Source organism: Notechis scutatus, chromosome 3, assembly GCF_049901735.1.
Source record: "Notechis scutatus isolate UNSWTSFEM ecotype Mainland chromosome 3, rNotScu1.2, whole genome shotgun sequence".
Classification (NCBI taxonomy): domain Eukaryota; kingdom Metazoa; phylum Chordata; class Lepidosauria; order Squamata; family Elapidae; genus Notechis; species Notechis scutatus.
Window position 1 is genome coordinate 3,526,370 of NC_142011.1, and position 27,991 is coordinate 3,554,360.

At 47.2% G+C, this 27,991-nt stretch overlaps 1 protein-coding gene and 1 long non-coding RNA gene across 4 annotated transcripts in view; one reads left to right on the forward strand and one right to left on the reverse strand.

Moving 5' to 3' along the window:
• The window catches only part of HM13 (histocompatibility minor 13), a 44,389-nt gene extending 29,859 nt beyond the window's left edge, over window positions 1-14,530 (reverse strand). For both annotated transcript variants that reach the window (XM_087962368.1, XM_087962367.1), the window contains exons 1-2: window positions 14,300-14,530; window positions 8,365-8,463 (exon numbers count right to left, since the gene is read on the reverse strand). In XM_087962368.1, the coding sequence (XP_087818494.1) occupies window positions 8,365-8,463; window positions 14,300-14,476 (276 nt within the window). In that variant the 5' untranslated portion in view covers window positions 14,477-14,530. The remainder of the gene's footprint in view (window positions 1-8,364; window positions 8,464-14,299) is intronic.
• Window positions 14,531-14,572: 42 nt separating this feature from the next.
• Window positions 14,573-17,259, forward strand: LOC148131058 (uncharacterized). 2 transcript variants are annotated; one of them, XR_015749083.1, is made up of 2 exons: window positions 14,573-14,847; window positions 16,643-17,259. It is a non-coding gene; the product is annotated as an uncharacterized LOC148131058 (long non-coding RNA). The 2 variants fall into 2 exon arrangements; XR_015749082.1 differs by having other exon boundaries at window positions 14,573-14,843.
• Window positions 17,260-27,991: the final 10,732 nt, after the last annotated feature.

Sequence of the window (27,991 nt, forward strand, 5' to 3'; positions counted from 1 at the left end):
CGAAAGCGCCAAAGCTCCTGTTGGAACGAAAAAACGTTTTGGTAAGAGCTACAGGGAAGAAAAAATTAATAATCCACGTTTCTTTCTTTGTTTTGATTGACTTTAAATACTCACAGGAAAACAAAAGGAACAAAACGCAGAGATAACTAGGGTAGAAAGGCGTGCAGTATCAAAGGAAAATAAAAGTGTAACAAGTGATTTTTAAAAAGGTGACAAAAATACAGCAGAACAATGAAAACAGAGTTCTAACAGTAATCAGTTTCAATTCTAAATATATTTACCTAATGCAAATGTTATGACAGCATGTGTCTATTTCTATTACGCTTATATAACTATTGTACTTTTAAAAAAAACCTGCTGTACTTTTGCATTAAAAAGTTGTTTATTCTGTATTATTAGCTTATCCATACAAAGTCAACATTTCTCTCATAGGTGGTGAGTACAGTCAGTTCTCTGATCCATTGATTGATTAAATTTATTTGTTTCCAATGTTGCAATATCAGCCTTCCAGCCATAGTACAGCTAGTCCTTGACTTACAACTAGTCACTTAATGATAGTTCAAAGTTACAGGTAGTCCTCAACTTAGGACCACAATTGAGCCCCAAATCTGTGTTGCTATGTGAGATATTTTGTGAAGTGCGCGTTTGGCCCTGTTTTGCCACCTTTCTTGCCATGGTTGAATCACTGCAGTTGCTGAGCGGGACACACGGTCGTTAAGTGAATCTGGCTTCCCCCCTGACTTTGCTTGTCAGAAGATGATCACGTGACCTCGGGCACTACGACCGTCATAAATACGAATGTGTTGCCAAGTGTCTGAATTTTGGACACGTGACTAGAGATGCTGCAACGGTCATAAGCTCCAGATCTAAACTCACTTCGTGTCTGCCTTGCTTAGCCACAAACATTCTGGTCTCATTGATGGTCGTAAGTCAAGTTCCGCCTGCTTTAGTTGGAGACTGAGTCCTCCTTCTAGGCTCAGGGATGCATTCGACAAAGTAGGCCACAACTTACTTCTTGGGAAGCTAGAAAAAAAGTGGGATAGATAGCACCACCACCAGATGGACTCGCAACTGGCTGGCAAACCGTACTCAAGGGGTAGTCCTTAATGGGTCTAAGTCTACATGGAGGGAAGTAAGCAGTGGGTGCCACAAGGTTCTGTCTTAGGCCCAGGACTCTTCAATATCTTCATTAACGACTTAGGTGATGGAATAGAAAGGGAATTTACCAAATTTGCAGATAATACTAAGCTGGCAGGAATAGCTAACACCCAAGAAGATAGGCTCAAGATCCAGGTGGATCTTGACAGACTCGAACCCTGGGCCGTATCCAACAAAATGAAATTCAACGTAGAGAAAAGTAAAGTCCTACACTTAAGCAAGAAAACCCAAAGGACACATATAGACTGGGTGAAACCAGGCTCAATAGCAGGAACTATGAGAGGGATCTTGGAGTCTTAGTGGACAACCAGCTAAATAGGAGCCAGCCGTGTGTGGTGGCAGCCAAAAAAGCCAATGCAATCCTAAATTGCATTAACGGAGGGATACAATCGAGATCAAGGGAGGTACTAATACCACTCTGTAAAGCCTGAGTAAGGCCACACCTAGAGTATTGTCCAGTTTTGTTCACCACACTATAAAAAAGGTGTTGAGACTCTAGAAAGAGTGCAGAGAAGAGCAACCAGGATGATGAGGGGGCTGGAAGCTAAAACAAACGAAAAAACGGTTGCAGGAACTGGGCCTGGCTAGTCTAGGGAAGAGAAGGACCAGGGGAGACAGGAGAGCATCTTCCAATATTTGAGGGGCTGCCACAGGGAGGAGGAAGAGGTCAAGCTATTCTCCAAGGCACCCAAAGGTCAAACAAGGAATAATGGATGGAAACTGAACAAGGAGAGATAAGGAAAAAAATTCCAGACAGTGAGAACCATCAACCCATGGAACAGAAGTCGCCTTCAGAAGTTGTGGGAGCTTCATCCCTGGAGGCTTTCAAGAAGACACTGGACTCCCATCTGTCAGAAATGGTGTAGGGACTCCCGCTTGGGAGGGGGGGTTGGACTAGATGACCTACAAGGTCCCTTCCAACTCTGATTACCTGTTATCTGTCATAAGTGTGAAAAATGGTCATAAGTCGCTTTTTTTCAGTGCCGTTGTTGTAACTTTGAACTGTCACGAAATGAAACTGTTGTTGAGTCAAGGACCACCTGTGAGCTTTGCCTCATTTTACGACCTTTCTTGCCACAGTGGTTAAGGGAATCACTGCAGTTGCGACGTTAAGAAAACGGCCGTTAAGTGAATCCAGCTTCCCTGTTGAACTCTGCTCATAAATGCGAGTCAGTTGCCAAGCGTCTGAATTTGGATCATGGGATACAAACGATTGTAAGTGTGAAAAAAACAATGATAAGTCTTTTTTTTTTTCCGTGCTATTGTTGCAACTTCTGTCACTAAATGAGTTGTAAGTCCGGGACTATTTGTGCAGCATTTTAATGTTAGAAAACGTTGTTTTATCATGCTGTGATTTTTCCCACTTTTATGTGACACTCAAGAGGGGCAGCCGATAAATGCAATCAATAAATGAAATAAATGAAATCAATATTTAGCTAAGAGGAAATGGAGCTTTGCGTGCCTCAGTTGACAACCCCAAATGCCAGCCTCTCCGGCCACAGAACCAACACCAAAGGCAAACAAACCCTATTGGCAAAGGATATTTCCAATTTATGCCACTCCTTCCTTGTCTTTTGACAGTCACTCAAAGCCACGTCTTGCATGAGGTTTCACATTCAGGTATTACAAATGATTTAATGCGAGCATTTTCAAGAAATAGTCTTTCTTAAATTTCCTGTTCTGCAGGTTTTTTAATTCCTGCCCCCTGTACATTCAATCTGTTTAGGACCCTAGCAAAAAATAATAATAATAATCTACGGACAAATAATAAAAACAAGATTAAGCCGCCAGCAACTCCTGATTTTACAAGGCTTGGCAAGCCGTTTGCATATGATTTACCTCTATTTCCCTCTGAAAATGAGAACCCATGTGGGTATCCAGACGCTCCTCGAGAAAGCTCATTCTTCTTCCACAGGCTAACATGTGCAGCTGGGCATCCTTAAAATACATCAGAAAAACCAGCTACCTTTTCATTCCCACAATGCATCAGTGGGGGGGGGGGGGGGGAGAGGGGAATTATGGGAAACAAAAATGGTGGCTGAGGGGGTCCTTGGTGCTCTTGGAGTTTGGTGGTTTTCTTGCAGACGTTTCATGAGCCAACTTGGCAACGTCAACCCTCCCACCTTCTAGCACTGATGATGCTACCTAGTTGGGTCGTGAAACGTCTGCAAGATAAACCATCAAGCTCAAAGACCACCATGGAGGACCCCACAGTCATCCTCCTCCTCCCAGCTTCTAGCACTGATAATGCTACCTAGTTGGGTCATGAAACATCTGCAAGATAAACCATCAAGGACCCCCAGTCATCCTCCTCTTCCTCCTTCCCCCTCCCTCTCATCCTCCCTTTCCTCTCCTCCCTTCCTCCTCCTCCTCAGCTCCCTTCTAACACTGATGATGGTCCCTAGTTGGATAAGGAAAAGCTTTGCAAGAAAACCGCCAAGCTCAGAGAGCACCAAGGACCCCAGTTTTCCTCCTCCCCCCTCCTAGCACTGATGATATTCCCTAGTTGGGTCATAAAACGTCTGCAAGAAAAGCACCGTGCTCAGAGACCACCCAGGACCCCACAATCCTCCTCCTTCACCCCACAAACCCACACCTTTTTAGCACGGATGATGTATCCTTGTGGGGTCACGAAACGTCTGCAAGAAAGCAACCAAGCTCAGAGAGCACCAGGGACCCCACAGTTCTCCTCCTTCCTCCTAGCACTGATGATGTTCCTTAGCCAGGTAATGAAACGCCTGCAAGAAAACCACCCAGGGAACACCCCTTCTACTTCATTCCGCAAAGTCCACACCTGTATAGCACTGAGGATGTTCCCCAGTTGGGTCATGAAACGTCTGCAAGAAAACTATCGGCTTGAGGTCACAAATATCACTTCACCCTGGGACACGGCGACCGTCCACAAATAGGAGGATAAATAGGTGGATCATGTGACCAGGGGGATGCTGGAAAGGTCGTAAGTGTGAATAAGGGCCCTAAGCCACTTTCTTTCTCCCCAGGGCTGTTGTAATTCCAAACGGCCGCTGATCCAAACGGTCGTAAGTGGAGGGTTTCCTGCACGGTACAGCCGACAACCGTGCCTTGTTTCTTGTGGGGATTCCCAGAAGCAGACTCCAGGCTTACTGACTTCCAGAAAATATCTTTCTAAATACCTGGAGATGCAAACCACCGTCTCACAGGAAATGTGCTTTGCCGATTAGCGACGCTCCCTGGCCTGAAGGCGCAGGCCGCGACTGGCAAACAGGTCGAACAGCAATGAAATCCCAATTCAGTTCAAATACCTCACGGAGGACGGTGAGGCTGCAAAAGGGCTGGAGGGGGGGAGGAAATGGGGAACCCCCCCCCAACCTGGGAAGTGTGGTATTGGCTGGAGGAAGGCACTGGAGAGGTTAAGAAACCGGGAGACTGGGAGTTCTAGTCCCACCTTAGGAATAGAAAACTGGCTGGGGGACTTGGACCGAGCACCAGGAGACGGTGAGTTGTAGTCTCGCTTTAGGCACGAAAGGCGGCTGGGTGACTTTGGGGCGATCACCAGGAGACAGTGAGTTCTAGTCCTGTTTTAATGGTGAAAGCTGACTGGGTCACTCTGGGCCAATCACCAGGAGATGGTGAGTTCTAGTCCTGCCTTAGGCATGAAAGCCGCTGGGTGACTTTGGGCCAATCACCAGGAGACTGTGAGTCCTAGTCCCGCCTGAGGCATCAAAGCCGGCTGGGTGACTTTGGGCCAATCCCAGGAGACGGTGAGTTCTAATCCCGCCTTAGGCATGAAAGTCAGCTGGGTGACTTTGGGCCAATCACCAGGAGACGGTGAGTTCTGGTCCCGCCTTAGGCATGAAAGCCAACTGGGTGACTTTGGGCCAATCACCAGGAGACGGGGAGTTCTAGTCCCGCCTTAGGCATGAAAGCCAATTGGGTGACTTTGGGCCAATCACCAGGAGACTGTGAGTCCTAGTCCCGCCTTAGGCATGAAAGCCAGCTGGGTGACTTTGGGCCAATCACCAGGAGACGGTGAGTTCTAGTCTTGCCTTAGGCATGAAAGGCAGCTGGGTGACTTTGGGCCAATCACCAGGAGACAGTGAGTTCTAGTCCCGCCTTAGGCATGAAAGCCAGCTGGGTGACTTTGGGCCAATCACCAGGAGACGGTGAGTTCTAGTCCCACCTTAGGCATGAAAGTCAGCTGGGTGACTTTGGGCCAATCACCAGGAGACGGTGAGTTCTGGTCCCGCCTTAGGCATGAAAGCCAACTGGGTGACTTTGGGCCAATCACCAGGAGACGGGAGTTCTAGTCCCGCCTTAGGCATGAAAGCCAATTGGGTGACTTTGGGCCAATCACCAGGAGACTGTGAGTCCTAGTCCCGCCTTAGGCATGAAAGCCAGCTGGGTGACTTTGGGCCAATCACCAGGAGACGGTGAGTTCTAGTCTTGCCTTAGGCATGAAAGGCAGCTGGGTGACTTTGGGCCAATCACCAGGAGACAGTGAGTTCTAGTCCCACCTTAGGCATGAAAGCCAGCTGGGTGACTTTGGGCCAATCACCAGGAGACGGTGAGTTCTAGTCCCACCTTAGGCATGAAAGGCAGCTGGGTGACTTTGGGCCAATCACCAGGAGACGGTGAGTTCTAGTCCTGTTTTAATGGTGAAAGCTGACTAGTTGACTCTGGGCCAATCACCAGGAGATGGAGAGTTCTAATCCCGCCTTAGGCATGAAAGTCAGTTGGGTGACTTTGGGCCAATCACCAGGAGTGAGTGAGTTCTAGTCCCGCCTTAGGCATGAAAGCCAGCTGGGTGACTTTGGGCCAATCACCAGGAGACGGTGAGTTCTAGTCCCACCTTAGGCATGAAAGCCAGCTGGGTGACTTTGGGCCAATCACCAGGAGACAGTGAGTTCTAGTCCTGTTTTAATGGTGAAAGCTGACTAGTTGACTCTGGGCCAATCACCAGGAGATGGAGAGTTCTAGTCCCACCTTAGGCATGAAAGTCAGTTGGGTGACTTTGGGCCAATCACCAGGAGTGAGTGAGTTCTAGTCCCACCTTAGGTATGAAAGCTGACTGGGGTGACATTGGGCCAATCACCAGGAGACGGTGAGTGAGTTCTACTCCCAGTTTAGGTATGAAAGCCAGCTGGGTGACTCTGGGCCAACCACCAGGAGATGGAGAGTTCTAGTCCCACCTTAGGCACGAAAGCCAGCTGAATGATCAAATATCAGGTGGGGGTAAATTCTACTCCTCCCCTTAGGCATGAAAGCTGGCTGGGTGACTTTGAGCCAATCACCAGGCCAGTGTGAGTTCTAGTTCCTGGACTTTGGGAGTTGAAGTCCATCCATCTTCACACTGTTTCCTAGTATGATTTGACTGCTTATTGTACCCTATGACTATCATTAAGTGTTGAACCTGATGATTCTTGACTCCTGACGAATATATCTTTTATTTTATGTTCACTGAGAGTATTTGCACCAAGACAAATTCCTGGTGTGTCCAATCACACTTGGCCAATAAAAGAATTCTATTCTATTCTTCTATTTTAAACTGCCAGGGTTGAGAGTCAATGCCTCTTACAGTAAATTGGAGGGGTAAGAAATGGAAAATGCCTTCCTAGGGAACAGCCATGAGGCCACCTCCCTATATTTACCTCATGGATTATAAAACGTTGTTAATGTTTCCTGTTTGTCTCTGGCATTTTTCCCGATCCGCCCGAGGGACCATTCTTGAATATTTTATTATGTACTGAACTCATGCAAGCATCAAATCGCAGCGGTATCAGATCGGGATATATATCGCTTCGGCGTCCTTCCCTGTTGTGCTACCTGCTAATTTAAAGCTCATTTATTTTATAACCGTGGCTTTAAGTTTGCATTTTGCTTTATCATGCAATCCGCGGCTCTGGTTTTCACTGAAAACAATCCACCTTCGCTTTGATTGCACAATAACAGATCACTTGCACCCTGCACAAACTTTTTTTAAAAAAAGCTAGGAGGTAACCGATCTATAATTATCTGTTGCTTTCTTGACCTTTAGGAAACAAGATTAAGCGTTCCTCTGAATGAAACCAGTGCCTCCAGTACACGGCAGACCAAACCAGATCAAAGAGGGAAGCTGTGATGTTTGGTTTGGCCTCCAGAAAGTACAAATTCCTTTGCAACAGATGGTTGGAAAAAAGTTTCCTCCACATCCAAGAGGAACCACAGTTCTTCCTGGTCACGAGATAAAAATATTGGATAAGCTTCAAATCAAGAGGAAAACTGAAACATAAACAGAGAGCGAGCCCCACTTCCTCCCAGCACTGATGATGTTACCTAGTTGGGTCATGAAACGTCTGCAAGAAAACCACCAAGCTCAGAGAGCACCAAGGACCCCACATTCTTCCTTCTCCTTCCTGCAGAGTCCCCTTCCCTTCTAGCACTGATGTTGTTCCCTAGCTGGGTCATGAAATGTCCGCAGGAAAACAACCAAGCTCAGAGGTCACCAAGGACCCCACAGTCCTCCTCGTGTCGTCGTCCCCCCGCTCCCCTTTGCCTCCTCTCCCCTTCTTTACCACTCCCCCTCCTCCTTTATTCCACACCCCCTCCCACACTGATGATGTTACCTAGCTGGGTAATGAAAAGTCTGCAAGCAAGCGATCTCAGGAAGCACCCAATTTCCTCACAGTTCTCTTCCTCCTCCTCTTTACAAACCCCACTCCCTTCTAATACTGATGGTGTTACCTAGTCAGGTTATGAAACGTCCGCAAGGAAACCACCAAGCTGACAGAACAATACAGACCCATAATCCTCCTCTTCCTTCTCTCTGCAAACCCCACTCCCTTCTAGCACTGATGGTGTTCCTTAGTTTGGTCATGAAACGTCTGAAAGAAAACCACCAAGCTCACAGAGCACCAAGTCCCCTTCCTCCTTCTCCTCTTCCCCTTCCTTTCCTCCTCCTCCTCTTCCTCACCCCCCCTACTTCCTTATAGCACTGATGATGTTATCGAGTTTGGTAATGAAACATCTGCAAGGAAACCACCAAGCTGACAGAGCAATAAAGACCCAGTCGTCCTCCTCCTCCTCCTCCTCCTCCTCCTCCCTGCAAACCCCGCTCCCTTCTAACACTGATGAGGTTACCTAGTCAGGTTACGAAACGTCTGCAAGGAAAGGATCCACCTCAGAGAGCACCAAGGACCCCCAGAGAAGGCAGCCGCCCCACCAAGGGACTTATCCGGGTGCTTTACTCACTTTGAAGAAGAGATAGAGTCCCAGGAGGGTGCAGCTGGCAACGATAGGAAAACGAGCCGCATCTCGGCTGGTGATGGTCTCCGGCATGTCCGAAGCGTTCTAGGAGAGAAAGGGGCCGAGAGTGAGACGCTCAAAAGCCAGCCCACCCCTCATCCGCGGCCACGGAACCCCCTTCCTCATTCCCCAGCAGAGGTTGTGGCGTGAGGCTAGCCGTTCAACCCCCACCGAGGGTTGTGGTTGTGGGTTTTTACAGCCTTCACAAGGCCCTTCCCTGCACAAGGACCGGCGACAAATAAGCCGTCCTGTTTACACGCAAACGGCTTGTTTTCACAGAACTTTTTCCCCCCTGCTTTTTTGATTTCATCTGAATATCCTGCTAAATAAGCCCCTTTTTTTTTGCGGTGGTGCGGTGCCTGCCTGGCTGCTTCGTGGGACAACTCGGAATCCTTCTGACCTCTTTTGCATTTGAATTCCCAATATCTCGGGGGCTGCCCCAAAGAAGAGGGGAGTCAAGCTATTCTCCAAAGCCCCCGAAGGCAGGACAAGAAGCAACGGATGGAAAAACTAGTCAAGGAGAGAAGCAAACCTGGAACTAAGGAGAAATTTTGTGACGGTGAGAACAATGAATCAGTGGAACTGCTTGCCACCAGAAGTTGTGGATGCTCCATCGATGGAAGTTTTTAAGAAGAGATTGGACAACCATTTGTCTGAAGCAGTGTAAGGTTTCCTGCCTAAGCAGGGGGTTGGACTAGAAGACCTCCAAGGTCTCTTTGAACTCTTGTTATTCTATTCTATTCTATTCTATTCTATTCTATTCTATTCTATTCTATTCTATTCCATATATTCTATTCTATTCCATATATTCTATTCTGTTCTGTTCTATTCTATTCTATTCCATATATTCTATTCTATTCTATTCTATTCCATATATTCTGTTCTATTCTATTCTATTCTATTCTATTCTATACTCTATTCTTATTGTACCCTATGACTATCATTAAGTGTTGGACCTGATGATTCTTGACGAATGTATCTTTTCTTTTATGTATAAAGAAAGCATTGCACCAAGACAAATTCCTTGTGTGTCCAATGACACTTGGCCAATAAAGAATTCTATTCTATTCTATTCTATTCTATTCTATTCTATTCTATTCTATTTCTATTCTACTCTACTCTACTCTACTCTACTCTATCCTATCCTTTGGCGAGTTGTCCTGCAACAACTTGGCCGTGGTGAATTGGCCGTGGCGAGCCGTCCCATTTTGAAGCAGATTCTTCCATTTCAAGGCATCCTGGAAACGGACCCAGGGCAGCTCGGCTCAGCCCGGGTTCAGGGCGGCTCTGAAACGGAGCCGTGGCTCTCCTCAGGGAAGGGAAGGAAACGATCCAGTGGCGAGAATGGAAAAGCCCTAAATGGAGCCCTTTAAACCAAGTGTGTCTCAGTCTTGGCCAGTTTCAGTTGTGTGTGAGGGGAGGGAGGGGGGGGAGGAAGACTCCAACTCCCAGAATTCCCCAGCCAGCATGGAGGATTGCAGGCCTGGCTGGGGAATTCTGGGAGTTGGAAGTCCACGTATCTTTAAAAGCTGCCCAGTTTGAGATACGCTACTGTTGCCTCTGGTTCTCAGCCTTTGCAAAACGACCTTTTGCTGGAGGTCTACTTTAATGAAAAGAAGGACGTGCGGAGGCACGATAGCAATATTTCCAATATTTGAAAGGGTGCCACAAGCTGTTTTCCAAATCACCAGAAGGCAGAAGAAGAAATAAGAATGGAAACCGATCAAAGAGAGAAGCAACCTAGAACTAAGGAGACATTTCCTGACAGTGAAGACAATTAACCAGCGGAACAGCTTGCCTCCAGAAGTTGTAAATGCTCCAGCAATGGAAGTTTTTAAAAAGATGTTGGATAACCATTTGTCTGAAATGGGATAGGGTTTCCTCCCTAGGCAGGGGGTTGGACTAGAAGACCTCCAAGGTCCCTTCCAACTCTGTTATTCTATGTCACTTTTCTTTTCTTTTTACCCCCTAAAATGGATTTTTTTTTTTAAAAAAAAAAAGACACCACAAAACTCTACAGTTGCAGCCATTTTCAGTCCGTGGCTCTGCAGATGTTTTGAATCACACTTTCCATTCTCCCTGCCCTGGTTTGGAGATGCTGGCTGAGTCCGATAGGCGAACCACAATCCAAAATATCCAAAGAATGTCTGGGTTTTTCTTGGAAAAAAAAAGGTTCTCCGGTTTTTAAAAAAAACAAGCCGGGGGTCCTTCGGTTTCAATCAGATGGGAAAATCACTCGTCGAGAAAAAGGCAAATCCTGCTCCGAAAAATCGAGGAGAGAACATGGGAGTAAAAAAAAGAAAAAATTTATAGACTCCAGATGTTGCCGAATTACAACATGCCTCAACCTCACTGAGAAATGTAGTTCGGCAACATAGAAAGGAGGAATGGAGAATGGAGAAGTTCCTGTATGATGAAAGACAAACGGTGATTCAGGAAATAAATGTGGTTAGTTCTTGACTCAGGACCACCCCTGAGCCTGACAACTCTTTTGCTGTCCCATTTGATGACCTCTCTGGCCACAGTTGTTATCCCCTAAATGAATGGTTGTAAGTCGAGGACTATCTGTAAGAATGATCGATTCCTAAACAGAGACCTGTTGTTCACCCAGGTTCTAGTGGATTATTCTTACTGTCAGAAAATTTCTCCTTAGTTCCAAGGTTGCTTCTATCCTTGATAGAAGTTTCTATCCGCTGCTTCTTCCTGCCTTCAGGTGCTTTGGAAAATAAGTTGACCCCCCCCCCCCACTTTTCTGTGACAGGCCCTCAAATATTGGAAGACTGCTATTATCACATCACCCCCTGAATATTTATTTCAGTAGCTAGAGACATCCAATTCTTGCAACTATTCTTGTTATGTTTTAGCCTCCAGTCCCCTAATTATCTTTGTGGTTCTTCTCTGCACTCTTTTCAGTGCAACTATAGGAGACAAGCTATTCAATTGATTATTTGTTCTGTCAGGAAAATTTCCTCCTCCTCCTCCTCCTCCTTCTCCTTCTTCTTCTTCTTATTATTATTATTACTATTATTATTATTATTATTATTATTATTATTATTATTATTATTATTATTATTATTATTATTATTATTATTTAGGTTGCTTCTCCTTGGTTAGTTTCCATCCATTGCTTCTTGTCCTGCCTTCAGGGGCTTTGGAGAATAGCTTGACTCCTCTTCTTTGGGGCAGCCCCCCAATTATTGGAATACTGCTATCATGTCACCCCTAATTCATTTTTATTAAACTAACAGAACAGAATAACAGAGCTGGAAGGGACCTTGGAGGTCTTCTAGTCTAACCCCTGCTCCGGCAGGAAACCCTATTACCATTTTACACAAATGGTTGTCCAGTCTCTTCTTAAAAAACTTCCTGTGTTGAAGCACCCACAACTTCTGGTGGCAAGCTGTTCCACTGGTTAATTGCTCTCACTGTTAGGAAATTCCTCCTTAGTTCTAGGTAGCTTCTCTCCTGAGTTAGTTTCCCTCCCTTGCTTCTTGCCCTGCCTTTTGGTGCTTTGGAGAATAGCTTGACCCCCCTCTTCTCTGTGGCAGCCCCTCAAACGTTAGAAGGCTGATGTCAGCCCGAGTCCTTCCTTTCAACTAGACACACCCAATTCCTGCAACTGTTCTTCGTATGTTTTAGCCTCCAGCCATCCTCTTCGCTGCTTTTCTCTGGCCTCTTTCTAGAGTCTCAACATCTTTTTTTTTTTTTTTTTGTATTGCGGCCACCAGAACTGGATGCCGGATTACAAAGTATTTGCAAATCTGTGTGATCCCCTCTTAAAAAGAGTTTTAGCCACGCTGGATTAAAGACACAGACTGACTCAGGCGCCAGCAGCCACCAACAGCTGTCGGTGCCCACACTTTAAATATGCTGCAGAAATAATAAGAATTATATAGCCTGAAACTGGGCAGCTGCCGCCAACGTCAGCAACTGAATCCAGAATGAAAACACACCCGATGCAAATCCTGACCTTTGGTGTGGGTCAGTGCATCTTCCCTGACACCCATCTAGCCATAATTTCCAGCAAAGGAAGCAGCCAAAGTCTGTTAAGAGGTGGGACTTCTTTCTCCTCAGGCCCTCTTGGCTACCAACACGTCAGTTCTTTTTGCCTGCTTGAGCTGACACCCGTGAAGACTCCTCGCGGTACAGTTTCAGGAAGGGGAAGGAAAAAAACATGGGGTGGTGGTAGTAGATCCACCCTTCCATCAAAACTCTTGGCTTATTTAAGGGGAGAGGAGAGGGAGGGAGGGAGGGAGGGAGGGAGGGAAGGAAGGAAGGAAGGAAGGAAGGAAGAGAAAAGGAGAGAGAGAGAAAAAGGAGAGAGAGAGAGAAAGAAAGAAAGAAAGAAAGAAAGAAAGAAAGAAAGAAAGAGGAAGAAGGAAAGAAAGGAAGGAAGGAAGGAAGGAAGGAAGGAAGGAAGGAAGGAAGGAAGGAAGGAAGGAAGGAAGGAAGGGGAAGAGAGGGAAGGAATGGAAGATGGAAGGAAGGAAGGAGAAAAATGAAAGGAGGGAGAAAGAAAGAAAAGAAAGAAGGAAAGAAAGAAAAAGGAAGAAAGGAAGGAGGGAAGGAAAGGGGAGAGAGGGAAGGAAGGGGAAGAGAGGAAAGGAATGAAGGAAGATAGATGGAAGGAAGGAAAGGAAGGAAGGAAAGAAATGGAAAGACAGAAAAGGAGGGAGGGAGGGAGGGGGGGAGGGGGAAGGAAGGAAGGAAGGAAGGAAGGAAGGAAGGAAGGAAGGAAGGAAGGAAGGAAGGAAGGAAGGAAAAGAAAACCATGAATCATATTTATAGGAATCTCTGGACGGAAGAGACTATATTCGAAATTCTATCCTTTTACAAGTTTAACCCTAACTGAATTTTTATCCGTTGTTTGATTTATTGGTTATGCAGAGCCCCTGTCCAAGAGACACAGACGGTTTAGAAATACACAATATAAAGAAGAGGCCAAGAAGCAGAGACCTAACAGCAAAAAGACACAAATTTGTTTTGTTTTTTTCTGTATCACTGGATGCAAAGCAAGGGGGAAGGGGAGGGAATATGTGCCTCTCTGGGCACAATCCTTTGCACTATTCCCGGGGACCCTGCTGCCAAAAAGGACAGGGAGGGGGCAGACAGGGCCACACCCCATTGCTGTATAGGGGAGCCCCCAATTTGCTGCAACCCCCCCCCCCAGCCTTGTTGGGATCCCAGGCAGCAGCCAAGGCTGCTGGGTTAGATGGTCAGAACCAGTGGGAGACCCCCAGAAGGGAGCAAAAAAAACAACCGGCCTCTTCAGTGACCCTCCAAACTTACAGGCAGTCCTCGACTTACGACCACAAGGGAGGCCCGATTCTCGTTGCCAAGCGAGGCATTTCAGCGAATCCCGCCCTCCCCTCCCCGTTTTACAACCTTTCTGCCCACCATCCCCGTTAAGCGAGTCGCACAGTCGTTAAGCGAGTCCACGGACTTTGCCATGGCCCAAAAAGGGTGGAAATCCCGTAATCCCGGGGAGGGGGCACTGCGAGCGACCGTCGTAAAGTTGAGCCAGTTGCCCAGCATGTTTTGATCCCCGTGACGGTCGTTAAGTGTGACAAATGGTCCCCAAGTCCGTTTCCCAGGGCCGTGGTGACTTTGAACGGTCACTAAACGAATGGTCGTAAGTCGAGGATTAGCTGCCTAGCCATGTTTCTAAAGCTTGGCCCCTTTAAGGGGGGGGGTGGACTTCAACTCCCAGAATTCCCCAGCCAGCAAAGCTGGCTGGGGAATTCTGGGAGTTGAAGTCCTCCCCTCTAAAGGGCCAGGTTTGATTTTGGGGGCTGAAACTTGAACGCCCCCTCGGATTTCCACCGAGATAGACTGCCCCTGCTTGGGGAGGCTCTCCTCCTCCTCCTCCTCCCTTCCTCACCTTCCCTTTGGCGCAGGTGACGGAGCGCAGCGCCCCGAAGAAGATGGGCAGCAGAGCCATGACCACCAGGCTGCCGTAGGCCAGAGCCATGCCTTCCGGGGTGGCCGGGGGTCGCGTGCCGGCCCCCGCGGGGGCTTCGGCCGCCCCGCTGCCGTTGTGCGCCTCGGCCTGCTCCATCGCCGAACACAGTCCGCACTTCCGACCCGGCAGAGGCGGCCCCCGCAAGCGCCCAGGGACACGTTCCCTTACCCGGGCGGAAGTGGCCCGCGGCGCATGCGCCGGCGTCGCCACACCGCGCGGGCACGCCCCCTAGAAACGACGGCGGCCTGGCCCGTTGCTAGGCAGCCGCCACCGCCGGGCCGAGTTGAGTAAAACGAGGACACCCTCGCCCCCGCCGACGCTATGGGGACCCTCGGCTGTGTCGCCCCGGACTCGGCAGCGGGGCCCTGAAGCTACGAGCCCCTTTCCTCCCGCTGCCTCCTTCACTCCCCAGACGGTGCATTCCCACGTAAAGATGGCGAGACACGTGTCAGGAGTTGTTGATGTTGGTATAATGACTAATGACTGCCCTGAATACTTGTTGTGATTATTGCTGTGTTCCTGCTATTTTGCAGCAATTATTATTTCTATAATTTCTGTGATTATTGTTGCCGTTACTGCGGTTATTATTGCTCTTATTGCTGCAATTATTGGTATTACTGCTGCGGTTCTTATTGCTATTGGTGCAGTTATTATTTTTATTGCTGCTGCAATTATTGCTGTTTGCTGCTGCGATTATTATTGCTATTGTTGCGGTTATTTCCATTATTGCTGCCATTATTGCGATCCCCTAGTGATTGGTCCAAGTCATCCAGCCAGCTTTCTTGCCAAAAGCTAAACTAGAACTCACCGTCTCCAGGTGGTTGTTCCAAAGTTACCCATCTGGTTTTCCTGCCTAAGGTGGGACTAGAACTCACCATCTCCTAGTGATTGGCCCAAAGTAACCCAATCAGTTTTCATGTGTGGAAAGGGAACTTCACCAGGACAGTGGTGTCACCCAAGCAGGAAAAGCCCAAAGGGAACATCAAGCCAGCCATAAAACAAACTTGCATAGGAAAAGGAATCAAATAAAAGGTATTAAAGAAGCCCCTTAGACAAAAGCCCAAATAATTAGAAAGGCATTTTCCAAGCCTTTCAAGATGGGACTAGAACTCCCAGTCACCTGGTGAATGTTCAAAAGTTACTTCCCGGCTTTCTTGCTCACTCACAGTCTCCTGGGGACTTGTCACCCAGATTTGTCACCCTGACTAAGGGAGGACTAGAATTCACCATTTCCTGGTGATTGTCCTAAAGTCCCCCAGTTGACTTTCTTGCCAAAGGCGAAACTAGAACTTACCATCCCCTGGGGGTTGACTCAGAGTCCCCCAGCCAGCTTTCATACTTAAGGCAGGATTAGAACTCTAAGTCACCTGGTGACTGGTCATAATTTACCTACCCAGCTTTCTTGCCAAAGGCAGGACTAGATGCAGCATTTCCTGGCGAGTAGCCCATTCACCCAGCCGGCTTTCATGCCTAAGATAAACAGATCACAGATCATCAGAATTGGAAGGGACCTTGTAGGTCATCTAGTCCAACCCCCTGCCCAAGCTGGAAACCATTTTGTGATAAATGGCAGTCCAGTCTCTTCTTGAAAGTCTCAAGTGATGACGCTTGAGGTGGGGCGTAGAACTCATCTAAAAAAGATTAAAACAAGGCACCTGCTCCGAAAGTTTATTCAACTGAGACGTTTTGTTACTCATCCAAGTAGCTGCAGTCAAAATGAAAATACTTGGATGAGTAACGAAACGTCTCAGTTGAATAAACTTCAGAGCAGTTGCCTTGATTTAACCTTTTTAGATACTTTTGGCCTGGATGATTGAGTCTTCTTATACATATAGACTAGAACTAGTGTTCTAATCTGATGTCTTAAAGACCAAGCTTTCTCTCACCAATTGATGGAGGTGTGGCGCACTGATGATGTTCTCAAAGACAGAGAAAGCTATGGAGAAAGAGTATCTTGAGGCCCCAAAATGGCATTCTTTTGTTGGTAGCATCTGGAGCATGCCAGCCTTGTGGAGGCTCGAAGGATGAGCAGCAACAATAAGAGACAGGTGTACCAGGCCTTGAAGCGTGAAGACCTCAATAGAGAACAGCTAGCAATTTGAAATTCCCCCAGATGCCAGCTGCTCCCCAGCCTTGTCTAACAATATGGCTTGTTTGGGACGGGAAAAAAAGCTCATTTTGCAAGGTAGCCTTTGGTGACAAAGGCTGTGTTTGCATCTCTCTCTTTTTTCAGTCACACCATTTTCTTTCTTCTTTGAAAAGGGTCAGATGACATGACAAGAAGCAACAGGTAGAAATTAAGCAAGGAGGGAAGCAACTTAGAACTAAGGAGAAATTTCCTGACAGCTAGAACAATTAATCAGTGGAACAACTTGCCTCCAAAATTGTAAATGCTCCAACACTGGAAGTTTTTAAGAAGAGATTGGACAACCATATGTCTGAAATGATATAGGGTTTCCTGCCTGAGCAGGGGGTTGAACTAGAAGACCTCCAAGGTCCCTTCCAACTCTGTTGACATAATATATAAGGGATTAGCGCCAGTGTCAGATGGTGCTCCATTCAAAATCCAAGAAAGACACTCTTAGACTCCATTAATATAGAGAAAAGGAACTTTTACAGAAAATCAAGTGGTAGCATCAAAGGTATTCTAGATCTGAGGATTTATGCGTGAAAAACACATATACAAAGTGATGGCAACGTTCCCACCCGTCATAGTTCAAACAGTCCATCCAATCGAAGGTGTGTATAATGTCATGTAGAGCATGTTCAGGTGGCGATGCAGACATCTGCCCGTTGACCTTGGCCTGGTTTGATAAAGAGCTTCAGTTGTGTAGTAAGCAAGAAAGTAAGCATAAACAATAAAGTTTTTCCCCAAGTTATACATTTTATTTCTCTAAAACCTCCAGCACATTTCCCATCCCCACAAAGCCCAATTATTTCATCCTCCCCACCTTACTATGGCAGCCAAAAGATGTACCAGAAAGGAAAGGAGTCTTGAAGGCTGATAAAGCCAGTCTAGGAAAAATTAAACAGAATACAGAATAACAGAGATGCACCTTATACAGGTAGTCCTTGACTTATGACCACCATTGAGCCCAAAATTTCTGTTGCTAAGAGAGACAGTTGTTAAGTGAGTTTTACCACATTTTACAACCTTTCTTGCCACCATTGTTAAGTGAATCACTGCCGTTGTTAAATTAGTAACAGGGTTGTTAAGTGGCTCTCCACTTGACTTTGCTTGCCAGGTCCCAAAAGGGAATCACGTGACCTTGGGACACTGCAACCGTCATAAGTACATGCCAGTTGCCAAGCATCTGAATTTTTGATTGTGACCACGGGGAATGCTGCAACGTTCATAAGTGTGAAAAACGGTCATGTCACTTTTTTCACAGTGCTGTTGTAACTTTGAAGGGTCACCGAACGAAAATCGAAGACTACCTGTGTATACAATTTAGGATTGCATTCCATCTATCTAATGCAAAGGTCTCCAAACTTGGCAAGTGTAAGACTTGTGGGACTTCAACTCCCAGAATTCCTGAACTAACATGATTGGAGGAGGAATTCTGGGAGTTGAAGTCCACAAGTCTTAAAGCTGACAAGTTTGAAAACCCCTGATCTATCACCTATCACTTATCTATCATCTTTCTCTGTCCCCCCCCACCTACCTACCTATTTACCTATCTATCAATCTATCTATGTGTGTATCTATCATCTATTACAAGGGTCTTCAAACTTAGCAAGTTTAAGGCTTGTGGACTTCAACTCCCAGAATTCCTGAGCTAACATGACTGGAGGAGGAATTCTGGGAGTTGAAGTCCACAAGTCTTCTAGCTGTCACGTTTGAAGACCCCTGATCTAATGGATGGACCATGGAAACTTATTTGTGATCATAATAAAGGATTATTTTGCAAGGCCCTGTTCATATGATTAGTGAAAATTATTTTTGTATCGCCAACCCTGAAACAGAACATGGGGTGCAAGGTCCTGCTGCGCCTTAATCAGTAGACTTACTGATTTTTCTTGAGAATTTCCAAACCTCTCCAGAAGTAATGCTTATCAGGCTGCCGGTGTGCTTCTGGATCCATCTCAAGATACTGGTTGTCCCCTTCAAAGCCCTCTATGCCTTAAGGTCAGGTTCTTTGCCCAGTTACATCTACCAACCTAGCAGAATGAGGAGGCAAGGGATGTTGTGAGGAGGTCCATCTGGTGGGACCCAGATTGTCTTCTCCATGGTTGGTTCATCCCTGTGGTACAGAGGTCTTTAAACTTGGCAACTTTAAGACTCGTGGACTTCAATTCCCAGAATTCTCCAGCCAGCTATCAAGGAAAGAAGCAACCTGGGATGAAGGAGAAACTTCCTAATGGAGGACAGTTAGCTAATGGAAGTTGCAGTTGCTTCATCACTGGATGGTTTTTAAAAAGAAGACTTGTATGAAATGGTGTAGGATCTCCTGTTTGAGCAGGGGGCTGGGCTAGAAGACCTCCGAGGCCCCTCCCAGCTCTATTCTGATTCAGAATCAGAGCTGAAGAAGCTTCTTGGTTGAGAAGCGAAACCTCTTCAAAGAAAAAGAAGACAGTCCAGTTTACCTCTTGAAGAGAAGCACCTTTGGGACATCCATGACCTGGATGACTGAGAATCTCCACAGACACTGCAGAGATAGGATTGGCCCCCCACCCTCCAAAGGCCGTAAGACCTGGTTTTGTGAATAGTCCTGGAGACCCCGGGGGGATACGGACTCCATCAACTGGTAGGTTCGATCATTGTCGCCAGAAGGTTCGAGGTTCATTGGAGGTTTGCATTTGGGGTTTTATTTCTCTTGAGCTGCCAGAATCACCCTCATTGGGCTGCCAAATGAAGCTGAATAAATGGATTCAAGCATCCCATTTCTCCTGGAGATTTATTTATACATAAAATAACCGTAGGAGGGGAAATTCCAGGAAGGCGCAAAAGAGCAGGATGGATCTGCAGCTGAAGGCGGTGAGCTCTCGGCTCAAGCCAAGCAGGCTTGGTCCCTTGGTCTCTTGTTTTGGAAGAAGAGGAAACATTGAATATTTGAATTGGTGAGAGCTGGACCAAAGGACCTAGATTATGGCGGGGAATGCTGGGTTGTAGACTCACCAGGAAAGCATTGTAGGAGACCAATCACAACAGCTTGCCTTCAGAAGCTGTGGGTGCTCCATCCCTCAGAGGTTGTGGGTGCTCCAACACTTGTTTTTAAGAAGAAGAGATTGCACAGCCATTTGTCTGAAATGGTATAGATCTCCTGCTTGAGCAGAGGGCTGGACTAGAAGACCTCCAAGGTCCCTTCCAACTGCTATGGTATGCTATTCTTTTTCTTTTCTAGTCTCTTTTCTATTTTCTATTCTATCCTGTTTTCTGTTCTAAATAATGAAATAGAGAAGCAATCTGGAATTAAGGATAAACTTCCTAACAGTGAGGACAATTAACCAGTGGAACAGAAGTTGCCTTCAGAAGTTGTGGGTGCTCCATCACTGGAGGTTTCCAAGAAGAGACGGGACAGCCACTTGTCTGAGATTGAGCAGGGGGCTAGACTAGAAGACCTCCAAGGTCCCTTCCAGCTCATTCATTCTGTTCTATTCCGTTTACATCAGGAAACCAAGCCACCGTAGGAATGCACGAAGAGCAGGGCTCGCGGAGAGTTCTAGGGAACGAGTGTCCATGAAAGTCACTCAGCCTCCAGGGGGTAGCAAAATCCCGTGATACGGACTATTCGGTTCCTGGTTTCCAGAAAAACCCATCCTGAATTACACCCCCTCGTCCCCTGCATTCTCTCCTGGAGCAGATGTCCATGCCTCTGTTTGGATCTCAGGGGCTGCCCCAAAGAAGAGGGCCTCAACCTATATAGATCCAAAGGAAAAAATAAGAAGCAACGGATGGAAACTAATCAAGGAGAGAAACAACTTAGAAATAAGGAGAAACTTCCCAAGAGTGAGGACAATTAAAACAGTGGAACAGCTTGCCACTAGAAGATGTGGGTGCTCCATCGCTGGAGGTTTTCAAGAAGAGATCGGACCACCATTTGTCTGAAATGGTGTAGGGTTTCCTGCCTGAGCCAGGGGTTGGACTAGAAGACCTCCAAGGTCCCTTCCAACTCTGTTATTCCGTCTTTGGTTCCATTTTCATTTAAAGGCTGCTTTTTCAGCTGAGTGGACTGTAAACTAGAAGGAAAATACAGGCTGGGAACACTGGGAAGAGCCCAAGAGTAGTTCTTGCTAACAAAATCAAAAGTTTTTTCAGCTAGATTTGTCCTGTTCTTTGGACATGATAGGTGTTAAAAGACATTATTTCTCATTTCTAACTGTCTCATGATTTCATAATTCTTCCCATCTTTTCTCCCTTCTTCATACATCGATTAGATTGGATTTCTCTTTGCAAAGCTTCCATCCGTTACTTCTTGTCTGGCCTTTTGGTGCTTTGAAGAATAGCTTGGCTCCCTCTCCTTTGTGTCAACCCTTCAAATTTTGGAACAGTACTTACATTGTCACCCCTAGTCCTTCTTTTCGTTAAATTAGAAACACCCAATTCCTGCAACCATTCGTTATGTGTTTTATCCCCCAGCTCCCTAATCACCTTTCTTGCTCTTCTCTGCACTCTTTCCAGAGTCTCAACATCTTTTTGTGTCATGGTGACCAAAAGTGGACCGTATAACATGCATATGGTCTAACACAGTGATGGCTAACCTTTTCAGCTTGGTGTGTCGAAAATCGGGAAAAAGTGTAGCCTTCCTCGGGTCGTGTGTCACTTCAAGAAATATCAATAATTTGGCTTATGACGGACTGGGCTGGGGTGATCACACAGGGCTGTGAAACTCGTCTCCCTGGTCTCAGGGCTGCAGGTGCAGGATGTGGGGATCGGAAGGCCACCTTACAGGGCTGTGAACCTCATGGATCTCCTTTCCCCCTGTAGCGTTCCTGAGGTAATGAAACTGACAAACCTCACTTTATGGCGGTTAAAACTGGTTCTCTGCTGCAAAGATCTTGCGGCAGCGGTGACACCGCGCCTCCACGCAACAAGCAGGGAGCAGGGATTGGAGCAGAGCACAGGCAACCTCTAAATGTGCAGGTTTTCCCCACACCAACAGGCGTGTCAGTCAAAGTGCCTCGGCGTGTCACGAGTGACACGCGTGTCATAGGTTAGCCATCACTGGTCTAACACAAGGCTCTTCAAGCTTGGCAGGTTTAAGACTTGTGGGACTTCAACTCCCAGAATCCCTGAGCTAACATGGACTGGAGGAGGAATTCTGGGAGTTGAAGTCCACAAGCCTTAAAGCTGTCAAGTTTGAAAGACCCCTGGTTTAACATTTAGCAATTAACATTTTACAGAGAAGGAGAAAGAAGAGCAAGAGTACAGCAACTCCCAGGATGGCATACATTGCAAAATAGAAAGGAATGGAACAGGAACTAAGAATAGGAAATAGAAATAGAATAGAATAGTTGGAAGGGACATTTGAGGTCTTCTAGTCCAACCCTCTGCTCAAGCAGGAGATCCTATACCAATGGTGGCTAACCTTTTTGGGCTCCTGTGCCAAAAATTGTGTGCGCATTGCGTGCCCGCGCTCGCGCGCCAGCACCCAGGAGGCAATGCGCACCCCCCATGCCTCCTACGCATGCATGCACAATCCCCACCCACCCAAACACATATCCCTGCCACCCCCTTAACCTGCACTGTGACTCACAGCTGATTTTCTGGTGGTTTGAGGCCTTTTTTGGCCTCCCAGAGGCTTCAGGAAGGCTCCTGCAGGCTCCTGCAGGCTTTTCAGGACGAAAACTAGGCCCGTTTCATCACTTCCAGTATTTCTGGAAAAACAGGAAGTGACAAAACGGGCCTAGTTTTCGGCCTGCAGAAGCCTTCCTGAATCCTCTGGGAGGCCGAAAAAGGCCTCAAACCGGTCGTAAATCAGCCGTGAGGCACATGCATGCGCAGTGAAGTAAGTTTGCCTGCAGCTCACGTGCCGGCACAAATGGTTCTGCGTGCCACCTGTGGCACGCGTGCCATAGGTTCGCCATCACGGCTCTATACCATTTCAGACAAAATAGTTGCCCAATCTCTTCTTAAATACTTGCAGCGTTGGAGAATTCACAACTTCTGGAGGCCAGTTGTTCCACTGGTTAATTGTCCTCACTGTCAGGAAGTTTCTCCTTAATTCCAGGTTGCTTCTCTCCTGGATTAGTTTCCATCCATTGCTTCGTCCTTGGTCCTGCCCTCAGGGGCTTTGGAGAATAGCTTGAATAGTTCTTCTGTGGCAGCCCCTGAGATATTGGAACACTGCTATCATGTCACCCCTAGTCCTTCTTTTTGTTAAATCAGACATACCCAGTTCCAGTAACGGTTCATCATTGGTTTTAGCCTCCAGTCTCCTAATCTTCTTTGTTGCTCTTCTCTGCACTCTTTCTAGAGTCTTTGTTTACATGGTGGCGTCCAAAACTGGATGCAGGATTCCAGGTAGGGCCTTATAAAGTGGTATCAACACTTCACGTGATTTTGACTCGATCCCTCTGTTAATGCAGCCTTGAACTGCATTGGCTTTTTTGGTAGCTGCAGCACACAGCTGGCTCCTGTTTAAGTGTTTGAGAAACAACACAGTCGAGTTCGGAGGTATACATGTCCATGGGAAGAAAAATGAATCTTGAGAGTTTACCAGAAGGATGGCCTAGGGCCGTGATGGCGAATCTATAGCATGCGTGCCACAGGTGGCACGCCCAGCCATTTGTGTCAGCACACGAGCCCCAGCCAAACTTACCTGCACTGCGTATGCGTGCGCCTCCCAGCTAATTTTCGGCCTCCCAGAGGCTCGAGGGAAGCCTCTGCAGCCTCGGGTGGGCAAAAAACGGGCCTTATGGAAATACTGGAAGTGCTCGTTTTCAGCCTCCGGAGGGCCTCTGCAGCCTTGGGAGGCCGAAAAAATGGGCCCGTTTGGGCATTTCTGGTATTTCCGGAAGGCCCGTTTTTCGGCCTTCCAAGGCTGCAAAGGCTTCCCTCAAGCTTCTGGGAGGCCCAAAATCAGCTGGGAGGTGCGCAAATGCACAGTGCAGGTAAGGGGGCAGTGGGGGTTGGGTGTTATGCACACATGCACGGGGGGGGGCAGGGTGCACCGCATTGTGGGTGCCGGCATGCGCGCACTTTCGGCACACCACAACCAAAAGGTTGTAAATCAGTGGCCTAGGGCAGTGATCCCCAACCTTTTTGACACAGCGCCCGGTACCGCATCAGCTGGGTGCCGCGCCCGGTACCGGCATCAACTGGGCGCCACCATCTTTTTTGACGAAAAAGATGGCGGGCGCCAGCGCCCGGTGAGTTTTTGGGTAGAAATGGCTTTCTACCGGAAAAGCTCACCGAAGCACTTTTTACCAAAAAGATGGCGGCGCCCAGCAACCAGCGGCCCGGTAAGACTTGTTCTGCGGACTGGTACGTCCGCTGACCGGGACGGTTGGGGACCCCTGGCCTAGGGAACAAAGGCGTTACAGAGTCTGGAAGTTCTGCTAGAAATAGTTTGAAACCCGCTCCCAGAGGGGAGCAACAGAAACAGACCGTGGAGTGTGGGTGTGCGGGGCCTCTTAACAAGGCTCTGAAATGCACAGAGGATTCAGTTGACCGAAAGGGAGGTGCTCAGGGAAGGAAAAAAAGAAAAAATCACTCCCTGCGAACCTTAACCCATTTTAAGATCTGGAGTTGAGTCTGTGCAACTCATCGGGTGGTTTGGTGGCTGCGGAAAAGCGAAACCTCCTGGGTTTTTTCCCCCCTTCCTGGGAAGCTGCTCGCGCGAAGCTTCCCATCGTCCCACATGGCAAGAAACGGCACCAGGGAGGACCCCAGCCGCATCGTCCAGCTGTTACTTCTGACCAAAAGCAGACCTCGACTTAACCGCAGTTCATTTCGTGGCTGTTCCAAAAGTCACAATTTATTTATTTTTATTTATTTTATTTATTTATTTATTTGATTTGCCAATTGTTTACAAGATAATAAGTATAAGTGTATACATAGTTGTGAATACATGAAATGGGTACATATAAGAAAAATAAAAGAAGAAGAAGAGAAACAATAGGACAGGGACGGTAGGCACGTTGGTGCGCTTATGCACGCCCCTACAGGCCTCTTAGGAAAGGGGTGAGGTCAATAGGAGACAGTCTAAGGTTAAAGTTTTTGGGGTTTGGGGGAATGGCCCTGGGGGGAAAAATGGCCCTGGGGGGGAAAAAAAACAAAAAAACTGGGGCTTGGGACCGTTTGTCGTACTTAACGACCATCGTAGCCTCCCGGAGGCCACGGGATCAAAATCCGGACACCGGCCAGCGGGGTTCGTATTTTAGGACGGCTGCAGCGTTCTGGGGCCAGGGGTGGGATCCGAATTTTGCAACGGCCAGTTCTGTGGGTGTGACCATGGGAGTGGGTGAGCATAGCTTCTTTTCTTTTCTTTTTTTTTTGCAGCACACGCCCCCGGCCCCCCCACCCCATTTTGGGGGGGCCTCTGGGCGTTTTGGCTCCCAGAAGTCTTCCCTGGGGTCCAGGAAGGGAAAAAATGGAGCCTGCCACCCCCACCCACCCACTACCACACTCCATTTTGGGGCCTCCTGGGCTCCAGGGAAGCCTTCATTTCCGGCCTTCTAGGGCCTCCAAAAGGCCCATTTTTCACCCTCCCCGAGCCTCCATACGGGCCCTGCCCTTACCTGGCATCCAGGTATGGGCCGCATGGGGTTCGCCGAACTGGCCATAGTGAACTGAACTGAACCGGGGCGAACCGGTGTCAGCCCACACCCTGCCCGGTCACGTGATTCCCTCTTTTGTGACCTTCAGACAAACCAAAGTCCACGGGGAAGCAAGATTCACTTAACAACCAGGTTGCTGCAGTGCTTCACTTAACAACAGGGGGGGGGGAGAAAGGGGACTTAAAACGGGGCGAAATTCACCGCAGCTGTCATGACCTGGGGCATGACAGAAAAATAACAGTCACAAAAGTAGACTAAATTCCCTTTAATGCCTCCAACTTGGCCCCATATGTCCAGCCATCCTTGGCTGGATAACAAACTCTTCCAAAAACAGTCTACGAAGGGCAGAAATGCAGCCCGAACCCAAAGTAAAGATAATTAGAAATAAAAACAACAACAACACAAACCACACTGAAGTAATTAACATGGCAGGCCAGGATGATAAATTGCAGACTTTCAAAGGATAACACAGCACCCACAGTTGGGAGGACGCCAAAACCCAGATAAGCCTCAACCCAGATAATGCATGCTTTGCTTCCAGTAAGGTGCTGTGTGCAAATGCCCTTCTTATATCCTGTCCTTCCAGCTGCAACTAATGAAAGGGATCAGGGCCTTTTTCTCTCCCGTAAGCCATGTTGCTCCTTTCTCCATTCCTGCCTGCGTGCCCTAGAATGAAGAGGGGCTGGCCCAGGGTCTTCCTCCTTCCCCAGTTTCTTCCACAGCCACCGGAGCCACACTTCCCACTCCCTGTCATCTGCCCAATCTCCCCCTCAGAATCGGACTCCAACAAGGGCATGACACTAGCCATGTCTCCACCTGAACAGCAGGAAAAGTTGGTGGTCATAAGTCGAGGACTCGCCCTGTAAACGGAGCAAAACTCCTCTTCGGCTTCTTTTCTGGATCTTCTGCCCGGGGCGAAGTTTATAGCTCTCTAATGAAACTGCCTTGTAAAGGAAATCAAACGTTCCACACAGCTGGAAAGGAGCCAGGAATCACTGGAAAATTGGCCGAAAAATGCATTTTCCTTTGGAATTCATCCTTTCCTTGTGGAGTTGTTGATTAGCACGTTGGTATTCGCCTTATTATTTCCTATTAAGCATCTTTCCATTTTCCCAGCATCTTGTGGTCTGGTCTGTTAGCCAGCTTTGTGTGTGTGTGTGTGTGTGTGTGTGTGTGTGTGTGTGTGTAGGGGGGTTTCCTCTACAGCCAGTCCTCACCTTCCGACTGTGATGGGGCCCCTGTTGGAAACTGAACAAGGAGAGATTCGACCTGGAAATAAGCAGGAATTTATTTATTTATTTTTATTTATTTATTTGATTTGCCAATTGTTTACAAGATAATAAGTATAAGTGTATACATAGTTGTGAATACATGAAATGGGTACATATAAGAAAAATAAAAGAAGAATAAGAGAAACAATAGGACAGGGACGGTAGGCACGTTGGTGCACTTATGCACGCCCCCTACAGACCTCTTAGGAAAGGGGTGAGGTCAATAGTAGACAGTCTAAGGTTAAAGTTTTTGGGGTTTGGGGAAGAAACTACAGTCGGGTAGAGTATTCCAGACGTTGACCCCTCTGTTGCTGAAGTCGTATTTCCTGCAATCAAGTTTGGTGCGATTAACCTTGAGTTTGTATCTATTGTGTGCTCTTGTGTAGTTATGGTTGAAGCTGAAGTATTCATTGACAGGTAGGACATTGCAATGTATGATTTTATATACCATGCTTAAGTCAGACCGAAGACGGCGTAATTCAAGGTTTTCTAGTTCTAGAATTTCAAGTCTGGTGGCATAAGGTCTTCTACAACGAGTAGAGGATTTCCTGATAGGGAAAACAATGAACCCCTTAGAACTTGTCTCTGGAAGTTGTGAATGCTCCAACACTGGAAGTTCTGAAGAAGAGATTGGATAACCCTTTGTTTGAAATGGTTGTAGGGTTTCCTGCCTGAGCAGGGGGTTGGACTAGAAGACCTCCAAGATCTTTCCTTAGAAGTAAGGAGAAATTTTCTGACAATGAGAACAATTAACCAGTGGAACAGAAGAAGTTGCCTTCCGAAGTTGTGGGAACTTCAACACTGGAAGCTTTCAAGAAGCTTGGGTGTGGGGTTGGACTAGATGACCTCCCCCAGGTCCCTTCCAACTCTGTTATTCTGTTATCAAGGAGAGATCCAATGTAAACCTAAGGAGAAATTTCCTGCCAGTGAGAACAATCCACCCATGGAACAGAAGTTGCCTTCGGAAGTTGTGGGAGCTTCATCATTTGAGACTTTCAAGAAGAGATTGGACTCCCATCTGTCAGAAATGGTGTAGGATCTCCTGCTTGGGTTGGGTTGGGTTGGACTAGATGACCTACAAGGTCCCTTCCAACTATCTGTTAATCTGTTAAGACTATGAACAGGGACTGAGGTTCAAACCAACATCCAGCAGAACCTCCATAGATTTTTAGCTATACAATTTGGGATGAACACCCTCGGTGTGGTGTGGCAATAGGCATGGATTTCCAGAGGGAAAAAAAATATTGCAGATTACAGGAACCATTTGCACTATTCAGGTGACCCTGAGGACACAAATAAACCTCCATGACCCTCTAAAAGGATGCAAATGACCGGCTGCCTTGCAAGGAATATCAATCCTTCCATTCCCCACCCTCCAGTCAGAGCTGAAGAAGCTTCTTGGATGAGAAGTGAAACGTCTTCAAAAGGAAAAAGCAAAGTCGAGTGGCTTCTTGAAAAAAGCACCTTTGGCACAACCAGGACCCGGATGACTTGAGAATCCCTACAGACTTTAAGCCAGCATCCAGATAACAGGGACAAACCCCCAAGCAGAAAAGAATATCCTCATGGTGGAACTACCAAGGAGAAAAACCTCACGCACACTGGCAGGGGAAAGCTA